Source organism: Podarcis pityusensis (assembly GCF_964106645.2).
Source record: "Podarcis pityusensis genome assembly, chromosome: 7".
NCBI classification, from domain to species: domain Eukaryota; kingdom Metazoa; phylum Chordata; class Lepidosauria; order Squamata; family Lacertidae; genus Podarcis; species Podarcis pityusensis.
The window spans coordinates 90,408,091-90,426,710 of record NC_138031.1 but is presented as its reverse complement, the minus strand read 5'-3'; the positions used below and the strand labels follow the sequence as shown (position 1 = coordinate 90,426,710).

General features: G+C 42.5%; 1 protein-coding gene across 2 annotated transcripts in view; it reads left to right on the top strand.

Annotated features, from left to right (window-relative positions):
- The window catches only part of TENT4A (terminal nucleotidyltransferase 4A), a 29,088-nt gene extending 15,166 nt beyond the window's left edge, over positions 1-13,922 (top strand). The window contains exons 5-12 of one of the 2 annotated variants that reach the window (XM_081012956.1): positions 1,286-1,393; positions 3,930-4,058; positions 6,487-6,700; positions 8,333-8,459; positions 8,800-8,900; positions 9,104-9,270; positions 10,777-10,935; positions 11,215-13,922. In XM_081012956.1, the coding sequence (XP_080869082.1) occupies positions 1,286-1,393; positions 3,930-4,058; positions 6,487-6,700; positions 8,333-8,459; positions 8,800-8,900; positions 9,104-9,270; positions 10,777-10,935; positions 11,215-11,397 (1,188 nt within the window). In that variant the 3' untranslated portion in view covers positions 11,398-13,922. Of the gene's footprint in view, positions 1-1,285; positions 1,394-3,929; positions 4,059-6,486; positions 6,701-8,332; positions 8,460-8,799; positions 8,901-9,103; positions 9,271-10,776; positions 10,936-11,211 lie in introns of both variants that reach the window. The other variant, XM_081012955.1, reaches the window with a different exon arrangement.
- Positions 13,923-18,620: the final 4,698 nt, after the last annotated feature.

The window sequence follows — 18,620 nt, the reverse complement described above, 5'->3', positions numbered from 1 at the left end:
AGAGCTTTAAAAACAACAACCAGCACTTTGAATTGGGCTCGGAAATGAACTGGAAGCCAATACAAATTGAATTGTGCTGGTGTTGCATGGTTTACAAAACTGGGACTGATTTATTTAAAGTATTTTTATCCCTTTCTTCAGCAAAAAAAGGCTATGAGAACAGCATACAAATATCAGTACTAAGGCAGTCCCTGCTCTCAGGCTTATAATCTAATTAAGAAGACTTAACACAAAAGGGGAAAAAGTTTGAGAGAGAGAAGGACAAAAGAAAATTATGGAACTCTGATTGATTATTGATTAGAGATCTAGCTGCTGCATTTCTTTGGCCAGCTGAAATTTCCAGTTACTTTTTTTAAGGCAGCCCCATGTTGCGCGTGTTAATCATGATCTTAATATGTGATCATGACTAGGTCTCCCTTCTCAAAGAATGAGCTCACCAGCCTAAACAGAGCAGAAACACTGTTCAAAACTGCTTCCTCACAACTATTAAATAAATACAATTTAAATCTCCATCCCAAGGTGAGCACCTGAATCTGCACAAGTGTACTGTTCTGATGGTAACACTTTGCAAAGGATGCTGAAGCTCCTTTAAAGTGCCATAAAAGCTGCATACGTTGGTGCCAGTTCAGTGTCAAAAGAAGAACTTGAGTTAGCAGGAGCATGTGTTGACAGTAGGGACGTGGGTGGTGCTGTGGGTTAAACCACAGAGCCTAGGACTTGCTGATCAGAAGTTCTGCGGTTCGAATCCCCGCTACGGGGTGAGCTCCCGTTGCTCGGTCCCTGCTCCTGCCAACCTAGCAGTTCGAAAGCACGTCAAAGTGCAAGTAGATAAATAGGTACCGCTCCGGCGGGAAGGTAAACGGCGTTTCCATGCGCTGCTCTGGTTCGCCAGAAGCGGCTTAATCATGCTGGCCACATGACCCGGAAGCTGTACGCCGGCTCCCTCGGCCAATAAAGTGAGATGAGCACCGCAACCCCAGAGTCGGTCACGACTGGACCTAATGGTCAGGGGTCGCTTTACCTTTATGTTGACAGTAGCAACATTGGCATGGTAAAAGAAGCAGTGCTTATGGGTTGAACAGATACTGGGTAGCTAACCTCAAAGCAGTTCTTTGCAAGACTTCTCTAGATCATTGTGAAATTAATTTTATTCACTGCACATCATCTGCATTGATGCAAAGTTAAATTGTCCTTGTAAGTCATGCTTGGATATTTTAATTTAAAATAAAAACTGTTGGTCTACTTGTTGGAGTTGGTTGAATGACTGGTTTGAATATCTTTACAGGTACCAATAATAAAGCTTACTGACCAGGAAACAGAAGTGAAAGTTGACATTAGTTTTAATATGGAAACTGGTGTGAAGGCAGCTCAACTTATCCAAGACTACATGAAGGTACAGTCAATAGAAGATAAACAAATTTTGATATTCCCTGATATTTCTATTGCTTTTCGAAATGCAACAATTCATATGGTTACCAGCATTTTTTAACTATGTCATTCAAAGCAGAACAATCCAGCCAGGCTCAGAGTACACAATTAAACCATTTTACACCCTGCCTCCACCCATCATGGGCTCATTAAAGTTCACCTCTTGGTTGCACTTCTCCTCAACTCTGTGACTCCCATTATAAGCATGTGCTCCCTAGAAATAATGAAGTAGCATTGTGCAGAATGCACAAGACTTCATTGCTTTCCCTCAAAGCAGTTGCTGCCAAATCCATCCTGACAAAAGCTTTTACATTGTAGGCATGGGCAGTCCTCTGAAGTTCCAAGCATCCTAGGGAACATCTAACACATGGAGAAAAATGACAAAGTTTATGGCAGGCTTCTGTATGGATTGCCTGCTAATCTGTGGCAGAGCTATAGCCTCAGGTTGTTGTCTGCAGGAGCTTTTCATTCAAGCATTGGGACATAAAGACTGAGCTTTCCACCATGTCTTTTTATGGAGAGGGTGACAGCTCTTCATCAGACTTTGTTCAAGATGCCACGCCTATTGCACTAGGAGTAAGGTGACCGCGGACATTCCAGGCCCTCTGAGATTCTGTAACTGGATTGGTGGATGCTGGAAACAATTTATCACCTTCTCTTTCAAACTGAGTGCCATTACTAGGGGCAGGTTCTTCTTCTCTCCCTTGTCTGAAATCCAGACATACTGAATCTTGGTCAACATCAAGCACCTGCCATACCCATCAATCATAGAACCAGATTAGTTGTCCAAAATATTGTTTGGTATTTTCTCTTGTTTCATGGTGCAAAAATAAAATAACTTTTTTGCAACTACTACTGGACCTCAAGTTGCGTGCCGAGGCACCTGAGCCACAAAGTTCCCAGGAGAACAATAAAACACGCTGACAAAAAGTATTTTGGTTTATGGGTTCAAATAGGCCACAACTTTATTGGTTACAGACTACCTTGACTCCTGCCCGTCTGCAGGGAGTCCCCTTAAGGATAAACCACTAATAGGAGGTGTGCTATGACTTACATCAAAGAGGGGCACCCCGAGGGTCCCCGTAGGGGCTGTGACATGGCCCGAGCCCCCGTCCTGCTTTGGACAGGATTCACACCCTGGATCCCTTTAGCATACCTTTACTGAGGACGGGTTGGCGAAGGCTACAACTGCAATGCCGCCCACCGGGAAAAAGGTGATTGGACTTCCTGAAAATCTCTGGTCAATAAAATGGATAATTTTGGACTGAAAAAATAGCCAAGTCCTCCACCCAGGTGATTTCTTGAGAGCAGTTGACCTCATTCAGGCCTAATTACACATCCCAATCCTCTTAGCCCACTAGTTCTTCCTGAGGCTTCCTTCCACAACTGGGCAATATCTGTATAGTGCCATCCCATTCAGTTCTGTTATTTTCTCCTCCAAGAAGCTCTGGGCTTATACATAGAGGCATTCAGTTTTATTCTCTACTGCCCTGTGAAGTAGATAGGCTAAACTGCAGTCATTTAACAAAGGCTTTCTGTGCACTTCAGGACAGAATAAATTTTGAACCTGCACCTTGCATTTACTGCTGGAGGCATATTTCTTAATTATGTTCTTATGGGTTATCTTCAAGTGAACAGTTTTATCAGTGCCAGTTCATAAGTTGGAGGTAAGCATATCAAGAGTTGGCACTACATATTCACTCAAACCTTGAGCCCCTGATACAGAGAACAATGAATGAACTATACAGTGTAAGTACTCTGTGAACTTTCTACTGCTGTTCTGAAAAAATGGCAAGTTCATACAGCATTTTTCTTTGGGATGAAACAAATTAGTAATCTGGTTTTTTAATGTAAAAAAAAAAAAGTTCTATCTATATCCTGCTGTCCTATGGGGCTCCCAGTGGACCCTTGGGTTTCACCTACTCTGGCTCAGGTGCCTTCAGATTACCCACTAGGCTCGGGAATATTGGCTGAATAAACTAGTACATATTTACAGAAGTTTGTTGCCCTTGAATGATTTTGTATGGATACAATCAGGTGAATCACTTGTTCACTGCATGTACCATCACAAAGGTCTGTCTTGATTTTTCTGATTCCCTGTAAGATGGAATATTAATTTTAAAAAACACTAATCTCTGAATACTTTTTAAGGTTTGGTGGATGTGCTTAGTATAAATACATAGTTCAATTTTTTTAATATATCCTTTCACATCCCTTAACAAGTGCAACTTTCTTGCTAACTGTCAAATTTTGTATTTTTGGTGTTAACAGCAGTTCTTGATGTCTTACTTTGTGACACTTATATTTTTGTAGGTAATAAATATGAATTTAAGGAAAATACGTTAGCTCATTCACAAGAATGTATAAAGGCTTTTTACTCCCATTATTCTTTTGGGGTTTTTTTTTTTTTGTAGAAATCTTTTGTATTTTATAGTAAATAATGATAAACGTATCACCTAGAACTTGTCTCACAGAAAATTAACTGTTCTTTTCATTTGCAGAAATACTCATTGCTGCCTTACTTGATTTTAGTATTAAAACAGTTCCTCCTTCAAAGGGATTTGAATGAAGTTTTTACTGGTGGAATTAGCTCTTACAGCCTAATTTTAATGGCAGTTAGCTTCCTACAGGTATGTGATTTGGTACTGTCAGTCTTGAAGAATTCTTTACAAATTTTTGGTTAGCAATTAATGTTTATTTACCTTTATATGATTTTTTCGCTTCAAAACCTTTTGTATTGGCTGTAGATTTTACTTTATTAGTGTGTAATTCCTGCAAGAGTTCTGTCCAAAAAGCAACAAAAGGCTATGGGATAAAGACAGTAGAATCTTTGTGTAAAGTGGGCTGAGAAACATGATGCTGTTCTGCTGTAAACTTTCACTCCTCCACAGATTTTGTGTGTATGGTGCAAATGTTGACTCACATTAGCCCCAGCCAGCATGGCTAGTGGTCAGGGATGATGGGAGCAGGAATCTAACAATAGCTGGAGGACGCTGTTTGGGCTATCCTGGGGTTAAGGATAGAGTTCATGTAGTTGTGTAATCATTTTTCAGTGCTGCCTCATACTGCATAACTTTTCAAATAGCAGTAATTGAATGGTTTGTATTTCACATGGCATGTTTCTTATGAATAAAAGATAAAGGGACCCCTGACCGTTAGGTCCAGTCGCGAATGATTCTAGGGTTGCAGTGCTCATCTCACTTAACTGGCTGAGGGAGCCAGGTACAGCTTCCGGCTCATGTGGCCAGCATGACTAAGCCGCTTCTGGCGAACCAGAGCAGCGTACAGAAACGCCGTCTACCTTCCCGCTGAAGCGGTACCTATTTATATACTTGCACTTTTATGTGCTTTCGAACTGCTAGGTTGGCAGGAGCAGGGACCGAGCAACTGGAGCTCACCCCGTTGCGGGGATTCGAACTGCCAGCCTTCTGATCGGCAAGCCCTAGGCTCTGTGGTTTAGACCACAGCACCACCTGCATCCCTTCTTATGAATAAATGTGCGTAATTAATTTGAACTGGACTAGTTATGATACCTTCTTGTAGCATACAATTCTTTAAAATAAAAAAAATCCTTCCAGTAGCACCTTTAAGACCAACTAAGTTAGTTCTTGGTATGAGCTTTCGTGTGCAAGCACACTTCTTCAGATACACTGAAACAGAAGTTGCCAGATCCTTCTATATAGTGAGAAGGTGGGGAGGGGTATTACTCAGAAGGGTGGTGGGAATGGGAGATTGGCAGATAGCTGGGATGAGCCTGCTGACGACTCTTAACGACTGTAATGGGTCTTACAGGAAAAGGCAAGGGGTGAGAAGGTGAGAAATGGCTTAGTCATGTATAATGGGATAAGAATCCAATGTCTTTGTTCAAACCAGGTTTCTCCATGGTTTTAAGTTTGGTAATGAGTTGCAATTCAGCAGCTTCTCTTTCCAGTCTATTTCTGAAATTCCTTTGTAGTAAAACAGCTACTTTGAGATCTTGTATAGAATGTCCTGGGAGATTGAAGTGTTCTCCTACTGGTTTCTCTGTTTTGTGATTCTTGATGTCCGATTTATGTCCATTTATTCTTTGGCGTAAGGTTTGGCCTGTTTGGCCAATATAGAGAGCTGAAGGACACTGTTGGCATTTGATGCCATACACAATGTTAGATGATGAGCAATTGAATAGTCCCGAGATGGTATGTGTGATGTTGTTGGGGCCAGTAATGGTGTTGTCCGGGTGTATGTGGCAGCAAAGTTGGCATCTGGGTTTATTGCAGGCTCTGGTGCCAGTGTCCGTGTTAAGTCTGGTTGTAGTATTATTGTGGGTTAGGAGTTGTTTAAGATTGGGTGGCTGTCTGTAGGCAATGAAAGGTCTTCCTCCCAGAGCTTGAGAAAGAGAACTGTCATTGTCCAGGAGAGGTTGTAGATCTCTGATGATGCGTTGTACTGTTTTAACTTGGGAGCTGTATGTGATGACTAGAGGTGTTCTGTTATTTTCTTTTTTGGGTCTGTCTTGCAGCAAGTTCTCTCTGGGTATAAGTCTGGCTCTGTTGATCTGTTGTCTAACTTCATCTGCTGGGTATTTTAGTTCTGAAAAGGTTTGCTGTAGATCTCTTAGGTGAGAGTCTCTGTCTGTAGAATTGGAACAGATGCGGCTGTAATGTAGTGCCTACGTTACACTACGTAGGGGTATCTGAGTAATACCCCTCCCCACCTTCTCACTATATAGAAGGATCTGGCAACTTCTGTTTCAGTGTATCTGAAGAAGTGTGCTTGCACACGAAAGCTCATACCAAGAACTAACTTAGTTGGTCTTAAAGGTGCTACTGGAAGGATTTTTTTTATTTTGACTATGGCAGACCAACACGGCTACCTATCTGTACATACAATTCTTTGAAAGTCTATCTCCTAAAATCTTAAAGTGAGAGAAGCCTATCTGATATTAAAGAAGTTGAGGTTATTTTTGGTTGTTGATAGTTAATGCTCATTTCCAACTTTAAATGGTTCACCATAAAGATGACAGAAGTATAAATTATCACATACACCAGCATAATAAAACTGCTATTTTTCTTCTTGTAGTTGCACCCAAGAATTGATGCTAGAAGACTGGAGGAAAATCTTGGAATGCTTCTAATAGAATTTTTTGAACTCTATGGAAGGAATTTTAATTACTTGAAAACTGGTATTAGAATAAAAAATGGAGGCGCCTATATTGCCAAAGAAGAAATCATGAAAGCCATGACCAATGGGTATCGACCTTCCATGTTATGTATTGAAGATCCTCTTCTGCCTGGTGAGATAGCAAGCTGCTTCATATTTTTCCATTAAGAATGCAGATTTAACACAGAGTTTAAAGGTTATCCGAGGAAATCCTTCAAATGGGTGCTCCTGTTACTTGTTTTAAATAATCATTCAGAAATAAGCCCTTAACCTTGCCTTGATCTTGTGATTTCTTTCCGCCATCAATTTTGTGTGTGTTTTCTTACCCCACTGTTTTTACTATCATATAATACATAGAGATTAGTAGTAGAATGTAGTATATTTTTAATGTTTTAAATGGTGCTGCTTTTTTTTTAAGACGCCTGAGACCAGAATTTCCCTATTTTCTGTATCCATGGCTGCAAGAATTTCCATATAAGGGCTTAGTAAATCAGTTTTTATATCCTTTCCTTTTCATCCTGTTGCATTTGACTTTTCTGGGGCAAAATTATGGACCTAAACACTGCATACTAAGTTTTGTGAAGCATCCCACAATAATAGGGAAGGAGTTAGGGTCCTCAAGATTTGAAAATGCAATAATCCTCTGCTGAGCAAATTGAGTGTTCTCCTAATTTGACCACTTTCACCTTCAGTTGCTGCTAGGCATGAATGTAGCATGAGCCTTGTAAATGACACACAAGTTTGATCTGCAGTGTAGACTATGACTGGAAGTTTCCTACCTTAACGTTCTTGCGTAACAATGCAATTTCCCTTACTGCTGGTTCCTTGTTGCTCTGCACCGCACTCTGGTGTCACATTTTAATAACACATTATTAACATTACAATCAAAATGTAATACAGTGGTACCTTGGGTTAAGAACTTAATTCATTCTGGAGGTCCATTCCTAACCTGAAACTGTTCTTAACCTGAGGTACCATGGAGCTAATAGAGCCTCAAACTGCTGCTGCGCCACCGCTGCACGTTTTCTGTTCTCAGTCTGAAGCAAAGTTCTTAACCCGAGATACTATTTCCAGGTCAGCGGAGTCTGTAACCTGAAGGGTCTGTACAGTGGTACCTCGGGTTACATACGCTTCAGGTTACAGACTCCGCTAACCCAGAAATATTACCTCAGGTTAAGAACTTTGCTTCAGGATGAAAACAGAAATCATGCAGCGGTTAGCTAAAGTTGTGCTTCAGGTTAAGAACAGTTTCAGGTTAAGAACAGACCTCCGGAACGAATTAAGTTCTTGACCCGAGGTACTGCTGTATGTCTAAATATGTTACGATAACCATTCCGTAACCCTTCCTTAACGTTACAAACCATGAGTGTAGATCCGCCCTATCACTTTGTAACCCTGAGCTTCCAACTGAAAAGCGATGTGAATGGAATTTCTTATTGAGGCTGGAAAACGGACTGTTTTAAAATATATGGAAAATGCAATAATTTATAACAGTGTGTGTGCATTGGTCACAAGAACAGTCTGTCCGATAGCAGATCGGATACCTGGGTGAAGTATGGATCACAATATGTGCAGAAAGCGGTTTGTGTATAAGGACTAAGAACCTCTCCAAGAATCACTGCTTGTTTCAAGATTTTAAGGGGTAAATGTATGGGCATTCCAAGGACAACATGGAATCAGAAGTGTCCATTACTATCCAGCTTTAAAAATGATGAACAGGTCTTGTAGGTCAACATTATTTAAATTTTTAATTTAACCGTTATAGGCAACGATGTTGGAAGAAGTTGTTATGGTGCCATGCAAGTAAAGCAAGTTTTTGATTATGCCTACATTGTTCTAAGCCATGCAGTATCACCACTTGCGAGATCGTATCCCAACAGAGATTCGGAAAGGTAACCAATTTGAGTGTGTTAATTGCATGGCTTCTGAAAATCCAACTTTGCACTATTGGTCTTCTTAAATGGCTTCATAACTGGAGATGTCAGCATACAGTACTGTATCCTGAAATGCATGACTAGCTTAATGTAACTGTGAAACTTGTTTCTTTCTCCCTTCCCCCTTCCTCCTCTCGCTGTCTTTCCTCCATTCTGCATGACAAGCTGTTTAAAACTTTCTTTGTCAAAATGAAGCAAGATTGTGTGTATGCAAGCCTTTATCTACAAGGGCTCTTGATTGCAAACTTCTATCCGTAAATCAGTGTAGATTTCTTATGTAGGTCACTGTTTCTTCCAGTACCTTAGGAAGAATCATCAAAGTGACACAGGAAGTGATTGACTACAGAGCTTGGATTAAGAAGAAATGGGGAAGCAAAGCTAATTTGTCACCTGATCTTGGTGAGTAAAGGATTTAAAGTAAAAACTCACATCAAAATTTCAATTAATTTCAACCACCTCTTGGTTTGATGTGATATCTGAAGTGAGCATGTGGGTCATGGCTAAACCCTGCAGTAAATCTGATAATTGCATAATATCGCTTGTTTACAGCAAGGGACTGTGAAAGGTGATTTATTTGCAAACAAAACTGTGTATGCTTACAGGTATTCCAATGAAAGGGAGAGAACCAATATCTGCATGTAATGTAGTCCAGAATGGTGATGCTGAATCGGCATACAGCCAGCCTTTGGCTTTGTCATTTACTGGTACTCAGCAGCTGTCATCAGGCTCATCTGCCTCTTCCGTTTCTTCTCTTTCTGGCAGTGATATTGTAAGTCCCATTCCTCCCCCCTTGAAGCTGTTTTCTATTTGTTTATTCCTTTTTTCTGACTGTAATTTGGTATATCTGTGTAAGATTGCAATAGGACTTCCGTAAATTTTGTTGAAACTAACTGAGCTTGAAACTTTTCCAGTTACCGTATTTTTTGCTCTATAAGACTCACTTTTTCCCTCCTAAAAAGTAAGGGGAAATGTGTGTGCATCTTATGGAGCGAATGAAGACTGCGCACCTATCACAGAAGCCAGAACAGCAAGAGGGATTGCTGCTTTCACTGCATAGCGATCCCTCTTGCTGTTCTGGCTTCTGAGAATTTTTTTTTCTTCCTTGTTTTCCTCCTCCAAAAACTAGGTGTGTCTTGTGGTCTGGTGCGTCTTATAGAGCGAAAAATACGGTACATTGCTGTTCTCTAAAACTTGATGATTTATCAAGCTGTATTTTCAGAAAGATAAAATGCCTATGTCACCTTAACTGTCATAATGACATTTAATGTTAAATTAATCTTTTAATAAGAGAGAAAATAATTTTATAGTTTTTTTAAAAGAAAACCACATAGAAGCACTTAAATGAAAGAGCATTATAGCACCAATTCTTAAAAACCTTGCTTCCTTTCTGTTGCAGCCATTTTAGCCCTGTATTTTATGTATTTGTTGTCTTAAAATGCTTCTTAACTTTAAAATGTTTCCCAAGTCCTGAACAACACCATTGAATTTAAATAGGTAAATGTATTAAAGCACATGAAATAACAGATTTAAAAAAGGTTATAAGACAAAGAAAAGTTGTTGCTCATGTGAATTGCACCTTTCTTGCCTATACAACTATATCATCCTCATTAGTATGGACAGAGCATGGCAGGTTTTACACTTGCCATGTAAAACCTGTGGTGTAGCAGTTAGAATGTCATGCTAGAACTTGGGAAACCAGGGTTCAAAACCCTACTCGGCCATGAAGATCACTAGGTGACCCTCGGCCAGTCGCAGTCTCTCAGCCTCACCTACCTCTCTGGGTTGTTGTGGGGATTAAAGGAGAAGGGGGAGAACCATGTAGGCCACCTTGAGCTCCTTAGAGAAAGAGGTGGGACAGAAATGCAATAAATAATAAATAATAGTGATCAGGCAATCTCAGGAATTGCTTATTTAAGTCCCAGAACATACAGGGTGTATAGTATATGTAGATATACGTATGGTGTCATGTCCTGGGGGAAAGTCCACAGTTCCTGAATCCCCTTTGGATCTTTCCCCAAACATGATTGCCTTTCTTACAAAGGCTCCCTTGATCTCCAGTGGCATTACAAACTAGTACAGGACATTTCTACACCATTCTTGGTGAAAACCACATCTTAAGAGGACTAAGTATCAGCTTCCTGACATATTTATCATCTTCTGGTGCTTACAGTGCTATTGGTATTTGCTTGTGTGGGTGCTTAAATGAGTAGTAAGCATGTGCTCCTTTCATATTAAAAGAACAACAAACCTATTCCCCCCTTTTCTTTGTCACAAGGATTCAGATACTCCACCTTGCGCAACTCCTAATGTGTACCACTTCAATCTCCAAGCACCATCTCAGCTTACAGTTGGTTTACCACCAGCATTGCCTGTGCCAAGTGGTAAAACTCAGTCTGTGCCTGCAAGAACATTGATTATGACTACTAATAATCAGGTATGGACTATATGATGGAAGTTGTCCCATTGGATAGTGGTGATGGTGGAGCAGAAAGTCAGTTGGCTTGCAATACTATTCTAAAATGGATTTTCTTGAAGCATTTTGCTTATATCTTACTGTCTGAATGCAGTTTGCATCTCTTCCGGTCACACATGTGGAAACAGCTGTATGAGTCTGGCCTTGGTGAATTGCTAGGAACAAAACTTAGTAAAAGAATTTGGTAAATTTGCAATTTAGCTGGCACTAATTGTGACCACTTCCTCTTGTTTCCAGCAGCACAATGGAATGAAGCTGACGGTCAAAGCAGCTCACAATCATACTCAAGGCAGCGGATACAGTTCTTCTGGTAATGGAGCCATGAGGCAGCCTGTTAGCAACCGAGGGCACCACCAACATAACCGTAATATCTGGAGAAGAAAGAAATACAGAGACAGTTTGCCTATTAGCCTTAGCAGATAATGGCCAACCTCAGAGTGTCCACTTAAGACTTACGCAGTATGTGTGACACTAGTCTGGACTTGAGAACAGCACTGGGCATTTCAGTTTGTGGATGTTGCCAAATATCTGCATCCAACCTTGCATGTTTCTTTGTGTGGTGGTGGAGTCCATCTTAAAAGAAATAATTGTGCTTATCTGTGAAGCCTTATTAAATGTGGAAGTTTGTCTTCTGCCTATCCATGATTACTACAGTGCCGAAGCAGCTGTAGCAGAAGTACTGTGAGGACCATAAATGCGGTGGCACCTTCTGCTGTAGCTGCATTTGTTCATTATAGCTTTTTTGTTTTGTCAGAAAAGTATAGATGGTTTGGACTTTCCTTTCCTTTGTAGCCAATTTTTGTGACTTTGCTTGTTGCCTTCCCATTTCTTGTTTAAACTTTTTGTTACCATACTCAAATCAAACATAACTTTTGTGCAATAACTCTGAATGTTTTTCATTTAAGTTATATTTAAGGAATGAAGGGTGTACAGAATGTAATTTTATTATTTGCTTGCTTTACAGATCCTTTCCCAGACTGCATTTTTTAAGTTGGGGTTCACTACGTTAACTCTAGCTAATGGGGAGGGCACAATCTAGTGCTCTTGCACAGGTCATACTTGTTTCAATGTGGATCACGCAAGATAATTTGGACCTTCAATTGATTCCTTAAAACTGGACAGAGATCAGCATAAAGAATTCCAGTCTTTTAGGGTAAAGGTGAATAAGTCCCAGATGTTCATCTACAAATGCTTTTAATTAGTTTTATTTACCCTCTGGTTGGCTCCAAGCATTGTTGCTGAATGAAATATCCAACTTAAAGAATGTGGAGAAAGGAACATATATTGATTCCATTAAGGAATCTGATTAGCAGCGTGCATTAGTTCTGTTAAAAGCAACTACCTGCAATGTACCTTTGGGCTTCTCTATGCTTTTAAAGTATCAGTCTGTTAACTTGTAAAAGAGCACAGTCCCGTGCGACACGATCGTCTGTGGCAGTCACTTGATTTAAAGATGCATACAGGGGTTCTATGCAAGTGTGCATTGCCATGGCAACCTCTGTTAACCTTTTTTAAAGCAAGAAAACACATCTTGTGTAGCCCTGGGTTTTTAAAAAAGCACTATATTCTCATTGTCACTGGCTGCATCTTTTCCTTGTTTTAAAGATAAGAAGTCTTAAATCTCAACAGCACTGTATAAGTAGCTCTGCTTAGAGGAGGAGCTTAGAAAGAATTCTGCTATCTTGACATCTGAAGGATATACAGAAGTGAATGTTCTTAACTGATATTTGAATGTTTGACACGGAATGATTTTTCTAATAGTGAGCTTTAGTATCTGTAGGCTTGCCTTGAAAGGTGGTGCAGCACATATTAAAGAAAACGTTGTCCGAATTAATGCAAGGCCTTTGGGTAGTGAGAGAAGAGAGCGCAACATTCCAAAGTAGAGTAGCACATTTTGTCTGCAGTTCAGAGTTTAACAAGAAATAAAACTTTAAATATTATTTACCTATTATTAATGAATATTCATATTGGTATTGGTTGTAGCTGCTGTTTTGATACTCTCATGGGCATAAAATGTATATGACTTACTGTACCAGCATCTCTCGGGAAAGGTATGTCACGTTTATGAGTATAAAACCTCTTCATCAGGCAAATGTGATTAAGGCAGAGGCTTTGCAAATGCACACCGGCAGTTGGGCAGCCTGCAGCCAGAAGTAAACAATCAGTGTCTCTCCTAGTCGGTCATAGGTTGTAAGATACTAAGTTTTCTCAGAATAATTCTTGAACATTGTTGCCAAGATCTCCACATACACAAAAGGTTTTTCTGTCTCACAATGCCTCTCAGACCTCATGAAAAGCTTCTCTTGGAACTTGAGGAGCTCTTCAGAGCAGCATCTAATGCAGTGCAAGGGGTTGCAGAAAGAAGGGAAGGTTGGTTGTGTGCCCCTTTTCTCATGCAGAATTGTAGGATCCCAGTCCTGGTGTATATACTGCTCCAGATGAATGATAATTTTACAACTGATAACTATGTAAACAGCAATTGGATTTTGAATTGCCAAAAATCTCAGTCCTGCTTTGATATTGGATGTGTATCTTTGCTTTGACTGTTTTTTAAACCTTGTGAAAGGTTTTTAATAGATGCTGGTACAATAAGGGATCTAAACTTGAATAAACCAGTATTCAAGGGCTGATTATAGACCTGTACTCACTTTTACATGCTAGCAATATTGAATATGAACCTATGTTATGGAAACCTCTGTGTCCTAAACAGAGTCCATTTAAAAGCAGAATAGGCTTAAGAGAAGCAGATATCATGTTCAATTTCAGTCATGGTGAACCAATAAATTGCACTGGCTACCACTCTGGTTATATTATATGCTGCTGTGGATAGCTAATTAAAATATCATGTTCAGTTTCTTTTTGTGTGTATAACAATGTGGGAAGCTAAAATACATATTTTTATGTGAAGTTTTGTATTCTTTGATTTTTAATAAATTTTCAAAGCCAGATGTGTCTGTGGTGCAACTTTCTTCATTTGCCACTGTGACCTTTTCTGTTCATTGTGTTATCACAATACTGTGATCAAGCCAAAAACCTGCCTGATCCTGCATTCTGTTTCACAAATGCCCATGCAGGACATGAGGGTAGCAGATACTTCATTCCCAGATGCTGGGAATAAACAGGAAATATGCTGCCTCTGAAACTGGAGCTTTTATCTTGCTAGCATGGCTCATAGCTGTTGCTAATCCTGTCCTCTAATAATTGGTGTACTTTTTCTTTAAAGTCATCTAAGTGAGCGGCTGCATGTTTTGTGAATACATTTGTATTTTTCAGTGCTTAATGTCAATAGGAAACCCACAACTCTAATATGGGGAATGTGGGAAATGCTTCTAAGCAATGCAACAGGACCAACAGCTGTATCATTTGTCTAAAGGAGAAAAGAACTTGAAGGACAAAAAGAAGAGGACACTTTATTCCTTTCTTAATATAGAGTTTTACTGGGAGCCTTCTGTGCCAGCTTTTAAACACTTGCTGAAAGTTTTTCTATTCTGCCAGGCCTATGCAGGCAAGCAAGAGAACACCCCGCCCCCCAGGATGGTTTATTGATGTTTGTTTTTAATTTCTTACTGCTTTTAACTTTAATTTTTCTGTGATGCTGTTTGGTTTTATGTTTTTATGTTGTAAACCACTGTGGTACATTTTTACAATACAGCAGTATAGAAATATTTTTATAAATATAAAATAAAGAAGAGTTACGATTTTTGTTTTGAAAACCTACCATTTTGGAATGATTAGTGGAAACTGGATTTTTTAACTGCTGGCTAATCTTATAAAGCTCTCTTGTTTGTCATTTATTTATTTCATTTTTATCCTGGATGTCAGGGAACTGCCATCGGAAGGAAGGGAAGTGAAAGGGCTCACACAGGTTGGGAGAGACTCAGCAGCTGAAGAGGGAACCAGTAGGGGGAGAGGAGCTGGGCTGAGGGAAAGGGAGCTGGAGGGATGGCTCAGAGACACTTCCAGCGAAAACAGTGGGGAGGTTTCAGGACCTCCTGTAGGGACACCCACTCCTCGCCGGAAACTGTCACGCAGAGAGTCCAGAAGACGTGTTTCCGTTAAGGAGCTTTTATGTTGGAAGCGATTCCGAAAGCAACCACTGTCGGAATCTGCCAGCGACTGACGGAGCCATGTTTAAGGGGCTCCGTTACAGACAGAGGTTTGCAAACTTGACCAAACTCTGAGGGACTAGGATTTTACACACAAGCAGCTCATCGTCCCCTCACAGCATTCCGACAGTCTTCGTGAGCAGCTTGTGCAGGAGAAGGCATCATGAGCAACCCAGCCGGAACCGGAGAAGCAGGAGCTGGAGCGGGTCCAAGCCTGGAAGAAAGGTACCGGGTGTTGGAGGTCCAGCTAGCGCTGCAGACGGCGAGGCTTGAGGAGAGGAGGGCTCAGGATGCAGACAAAAAGGGGAAAGACACCCAGCTCGTCAGAAAGGTACCAGGATTGGTGCAGAAGTTTGGGGGGGAGCCCAAAGACTATCATGGCTTTCGGACAGAGATGCAATATGCCCTCAATCTGCAGTTTGATGAATTCCCTGACGAGGAATCAAGAGTGGCTTTCGTGATTGGGCATCTTGAAAAGGGGGCGAGAGACTGGGTTAGACCCCTGATGGCAGCGAATAGTGACGTCCTAAAGGACACGATGAAGTTCTTTCGCGCCATGGATCTGATGTTTTCCAGCGATATTGAACAGGGAGTGGTCCGCAGACAGTTAATGGCTTGCAAACAAGGGAGCCGATCTGTCCGTGAGTACTGGACTGAATTCACCATGTTGATCCATAAATTGGGGTGGGATCTATCGGCGGAACCCATTCAAATGCTCTTTGAAGAAGGGCTTTCTTCGGCTGTGAAAGACGAACTTTCCCGGGCGCCCAGGGCGGAGTCTATGGACCAGCTGACCAAATCAGCGCTGACCATAGGAGCGCGCCAGGAGGCGAGAGCATTGGAGAGGCGGGAAGGGAAGGGGGAACGTTGGAAGGAGTTCCGCATTCCAGACATTCCAGAGCCAACTTTCCCGCCGGCAGAGCCGATGGAAATCGGAACAGCGCGCGCGCGCGCAGTTTCAAAGCCCAGTGAGGGGGGAAAGAAGGAGGGAAAAGGCGCCCGGAAATGCTATCTCTGCCAACAGCCAGGTCACTTTGCCAGAGTCTGCCCCCAGAGGAAGGAATGGCAAGGGATGGTAGGAGCTGTGGAGGGAAGAGAGGAAGAAATACCGAAGCAAGTAAAAGCCAACGCCTGGCTGCCACCGTCGGGGCACAGCAGTCAGGCCAAAGAGCAGTGAAAGTGCCCACGCCAGAACCTCCTAAACCCGCCCTAGTGATAGAAGTGGCGCTAGAGCTGCCAAACGGACACCCTCTAAAGATAAAGGCGCTGTTGGACTCAGGCAGCTCCTGCAATTTCATGAGCAAAGAGTTTGCAGCTGAACACCAGATACAGACGATCCCTTTAAGCAACCCCCTGCAGGTGACCACGATCGATGGCAGGGAGCTGTTGGGAGGAGAAGTCAGCTTGCAGACCGTCCCAATGATAATGAAGGTGGCAAGGCACACCGAACTGATAGCGTTTAATGTGGCCACCTTGGGAGGAGCTCCCATTATATTGGGGATGAGCTGGCTAGCGTTACATGATCCGCTGGTGGGCTGGCATCAGAGAGTGGTTTCTTTTGGTTCAGCACATTGCTTAGAACACTGCAAAGAGGGAAAGGGTTTGGCAGGGGCCCAAGCCACCCTAGCAGGGACTGAAGTAACGGAGAACGTGAAGGTACCACGACAATACGCAGATCTCCGCGACGTCTTCAGCGAAAGGGAAGCTGACCAATTACCCCCGCATAGACCCTTTGACTGTCAAATCAATTTACTCCCTGGGGCACAGCTCCCTGTAGGCAAGCTGTACGCCATGTCAGACAGAGAGATGCAGGAGCTAAGAGAGTTCATTGACAAGAACCTGAAGAGAGGGTTCATCAGAGAGTCCAGGGCGGTGGGGGGCAGCCCAGTGTTTTTTGTGGATAAAAAAAACACGAACAAGCCGAGGCTTGTGTGTGACTTCAGGGCCTTAAATGCAGTGTCAGAACCAGTGGCTTTCCCTATGCCCAGGATTGACGACATTTTGACAAGGGTCAGGAAGGGAAAGATTTTTACTAAACTGGACCTAAGGGGGGCGTACAACCTGATACGAATAAGGAAGGGGGATGAATGGAAAACCACCATGTTCACCCCTTTGGGGGCATTTGAATATTTAGTTATGCCCTTCGGCCTACAAGGAGGCTCCGCGTGCTTTCAATCGTTTATGAACCACGTCCTGGGGCCTTTGCTTTACAAGAATTGTGTGGCCTTCTTAGACGACGTGTTGGTGTATTCTGAGAATGAGGAGCAGCATGTGAGAGACGTCAGAGAAGTGTTGAGCAGGCTGCAAGCCAACCAGCTGTGGGTGAAACTGGAGAAGTGTCAGTTTCATACCAAGGAGGTGGAATTCCTGGGGTATCGCCTGTCAGACAAGGGATTGGCCATGGATCCCGGCAAGGTCCAGGCGGTGCTGGAATGGAAAACACCCAAAACAAGGAAGGATGTGCAGAGGTTCCTAGGATTTGGGAACTTCTATCGTAAGTTCATCCGAAACTTTGCCCACCTGACGGCGCCCATTACGGACTGTCTCAGCAGTAAGAAGAAGTTCGTTTGGACTGAGGAGGCGGAGCGAGCATTTGAGGAACTAAAAAGGGCCTTCGCCTCGGAACAACAACTCCTGCATGTGGATTTACAAAAAACGATGAGAGTGGAAACTGACGCATCAGACAGAGCGATTGGGGCGGTGCTTCTGCAGCCAGGGAAGGAGGAGTCAGAGTGGAGACCGTGTGCCTTTTTTTCGCGAAAGCTGAACAAATCCGAGAGGAACTACACGGTGTATGACCGAGAACTACTAGCCATTCATGAGGCGTTCCGGAGATGGAGGCACCTGCTAATTGGCGCACAACATAAGGTGCAAGTGTGCACTGACCACAAGAACCTAGAGTATTGGAGGACGGCACGAGTGCTCAACCAACGGCAAGTGAGATGGGCCCAGGAGTTCTCCAAATTTAACTTTGAGATTTGTTACGTGCCAGGCCCAGAGAACATTAGGGCGGACGCTCTCTCACGCAAACCTGAATATTTGGAGGAGGAGGGAGCACCCGAAGAGAGACATGTCATTCCAGAGGACCGCTGGGTGTGTGGGGCGGCATTGGTGGGACAAAGAGAACTGGTAGAGGAAACAGAGAATGATGAATACGCCCAGAATAAGCTCAGAGGTCTTAGGGGTGAGGGAGAGGAACCAGGGGGTTTCGAGGAAAGAAATGGAGCTTTGTATTACAAAGGGGCACTGTATATCCCTGAAGGAGACTTAAGGGGGAGGGTACTCAAGCAGTTGCACGACAGCCCCACGGCGGGGCATTTTGGACAACACAAAACCATGTGGTTGGTCACCAGGGAATTTTGGTGGCCTAAGGTGAGGGAAGATGTACGGGAGTATGTAAGAGGGTGTGAGCAATGCCAGCGAGCCAAAGGGGAGAGGCGGGCACCGGCGGGGCTATTAGAACCCTTACCAACCCCAGAACGACCTTGGGAGGCAGTGTCGATAGATTTTATGACTGATCTGCCGAAGTCCAAGGGGAAA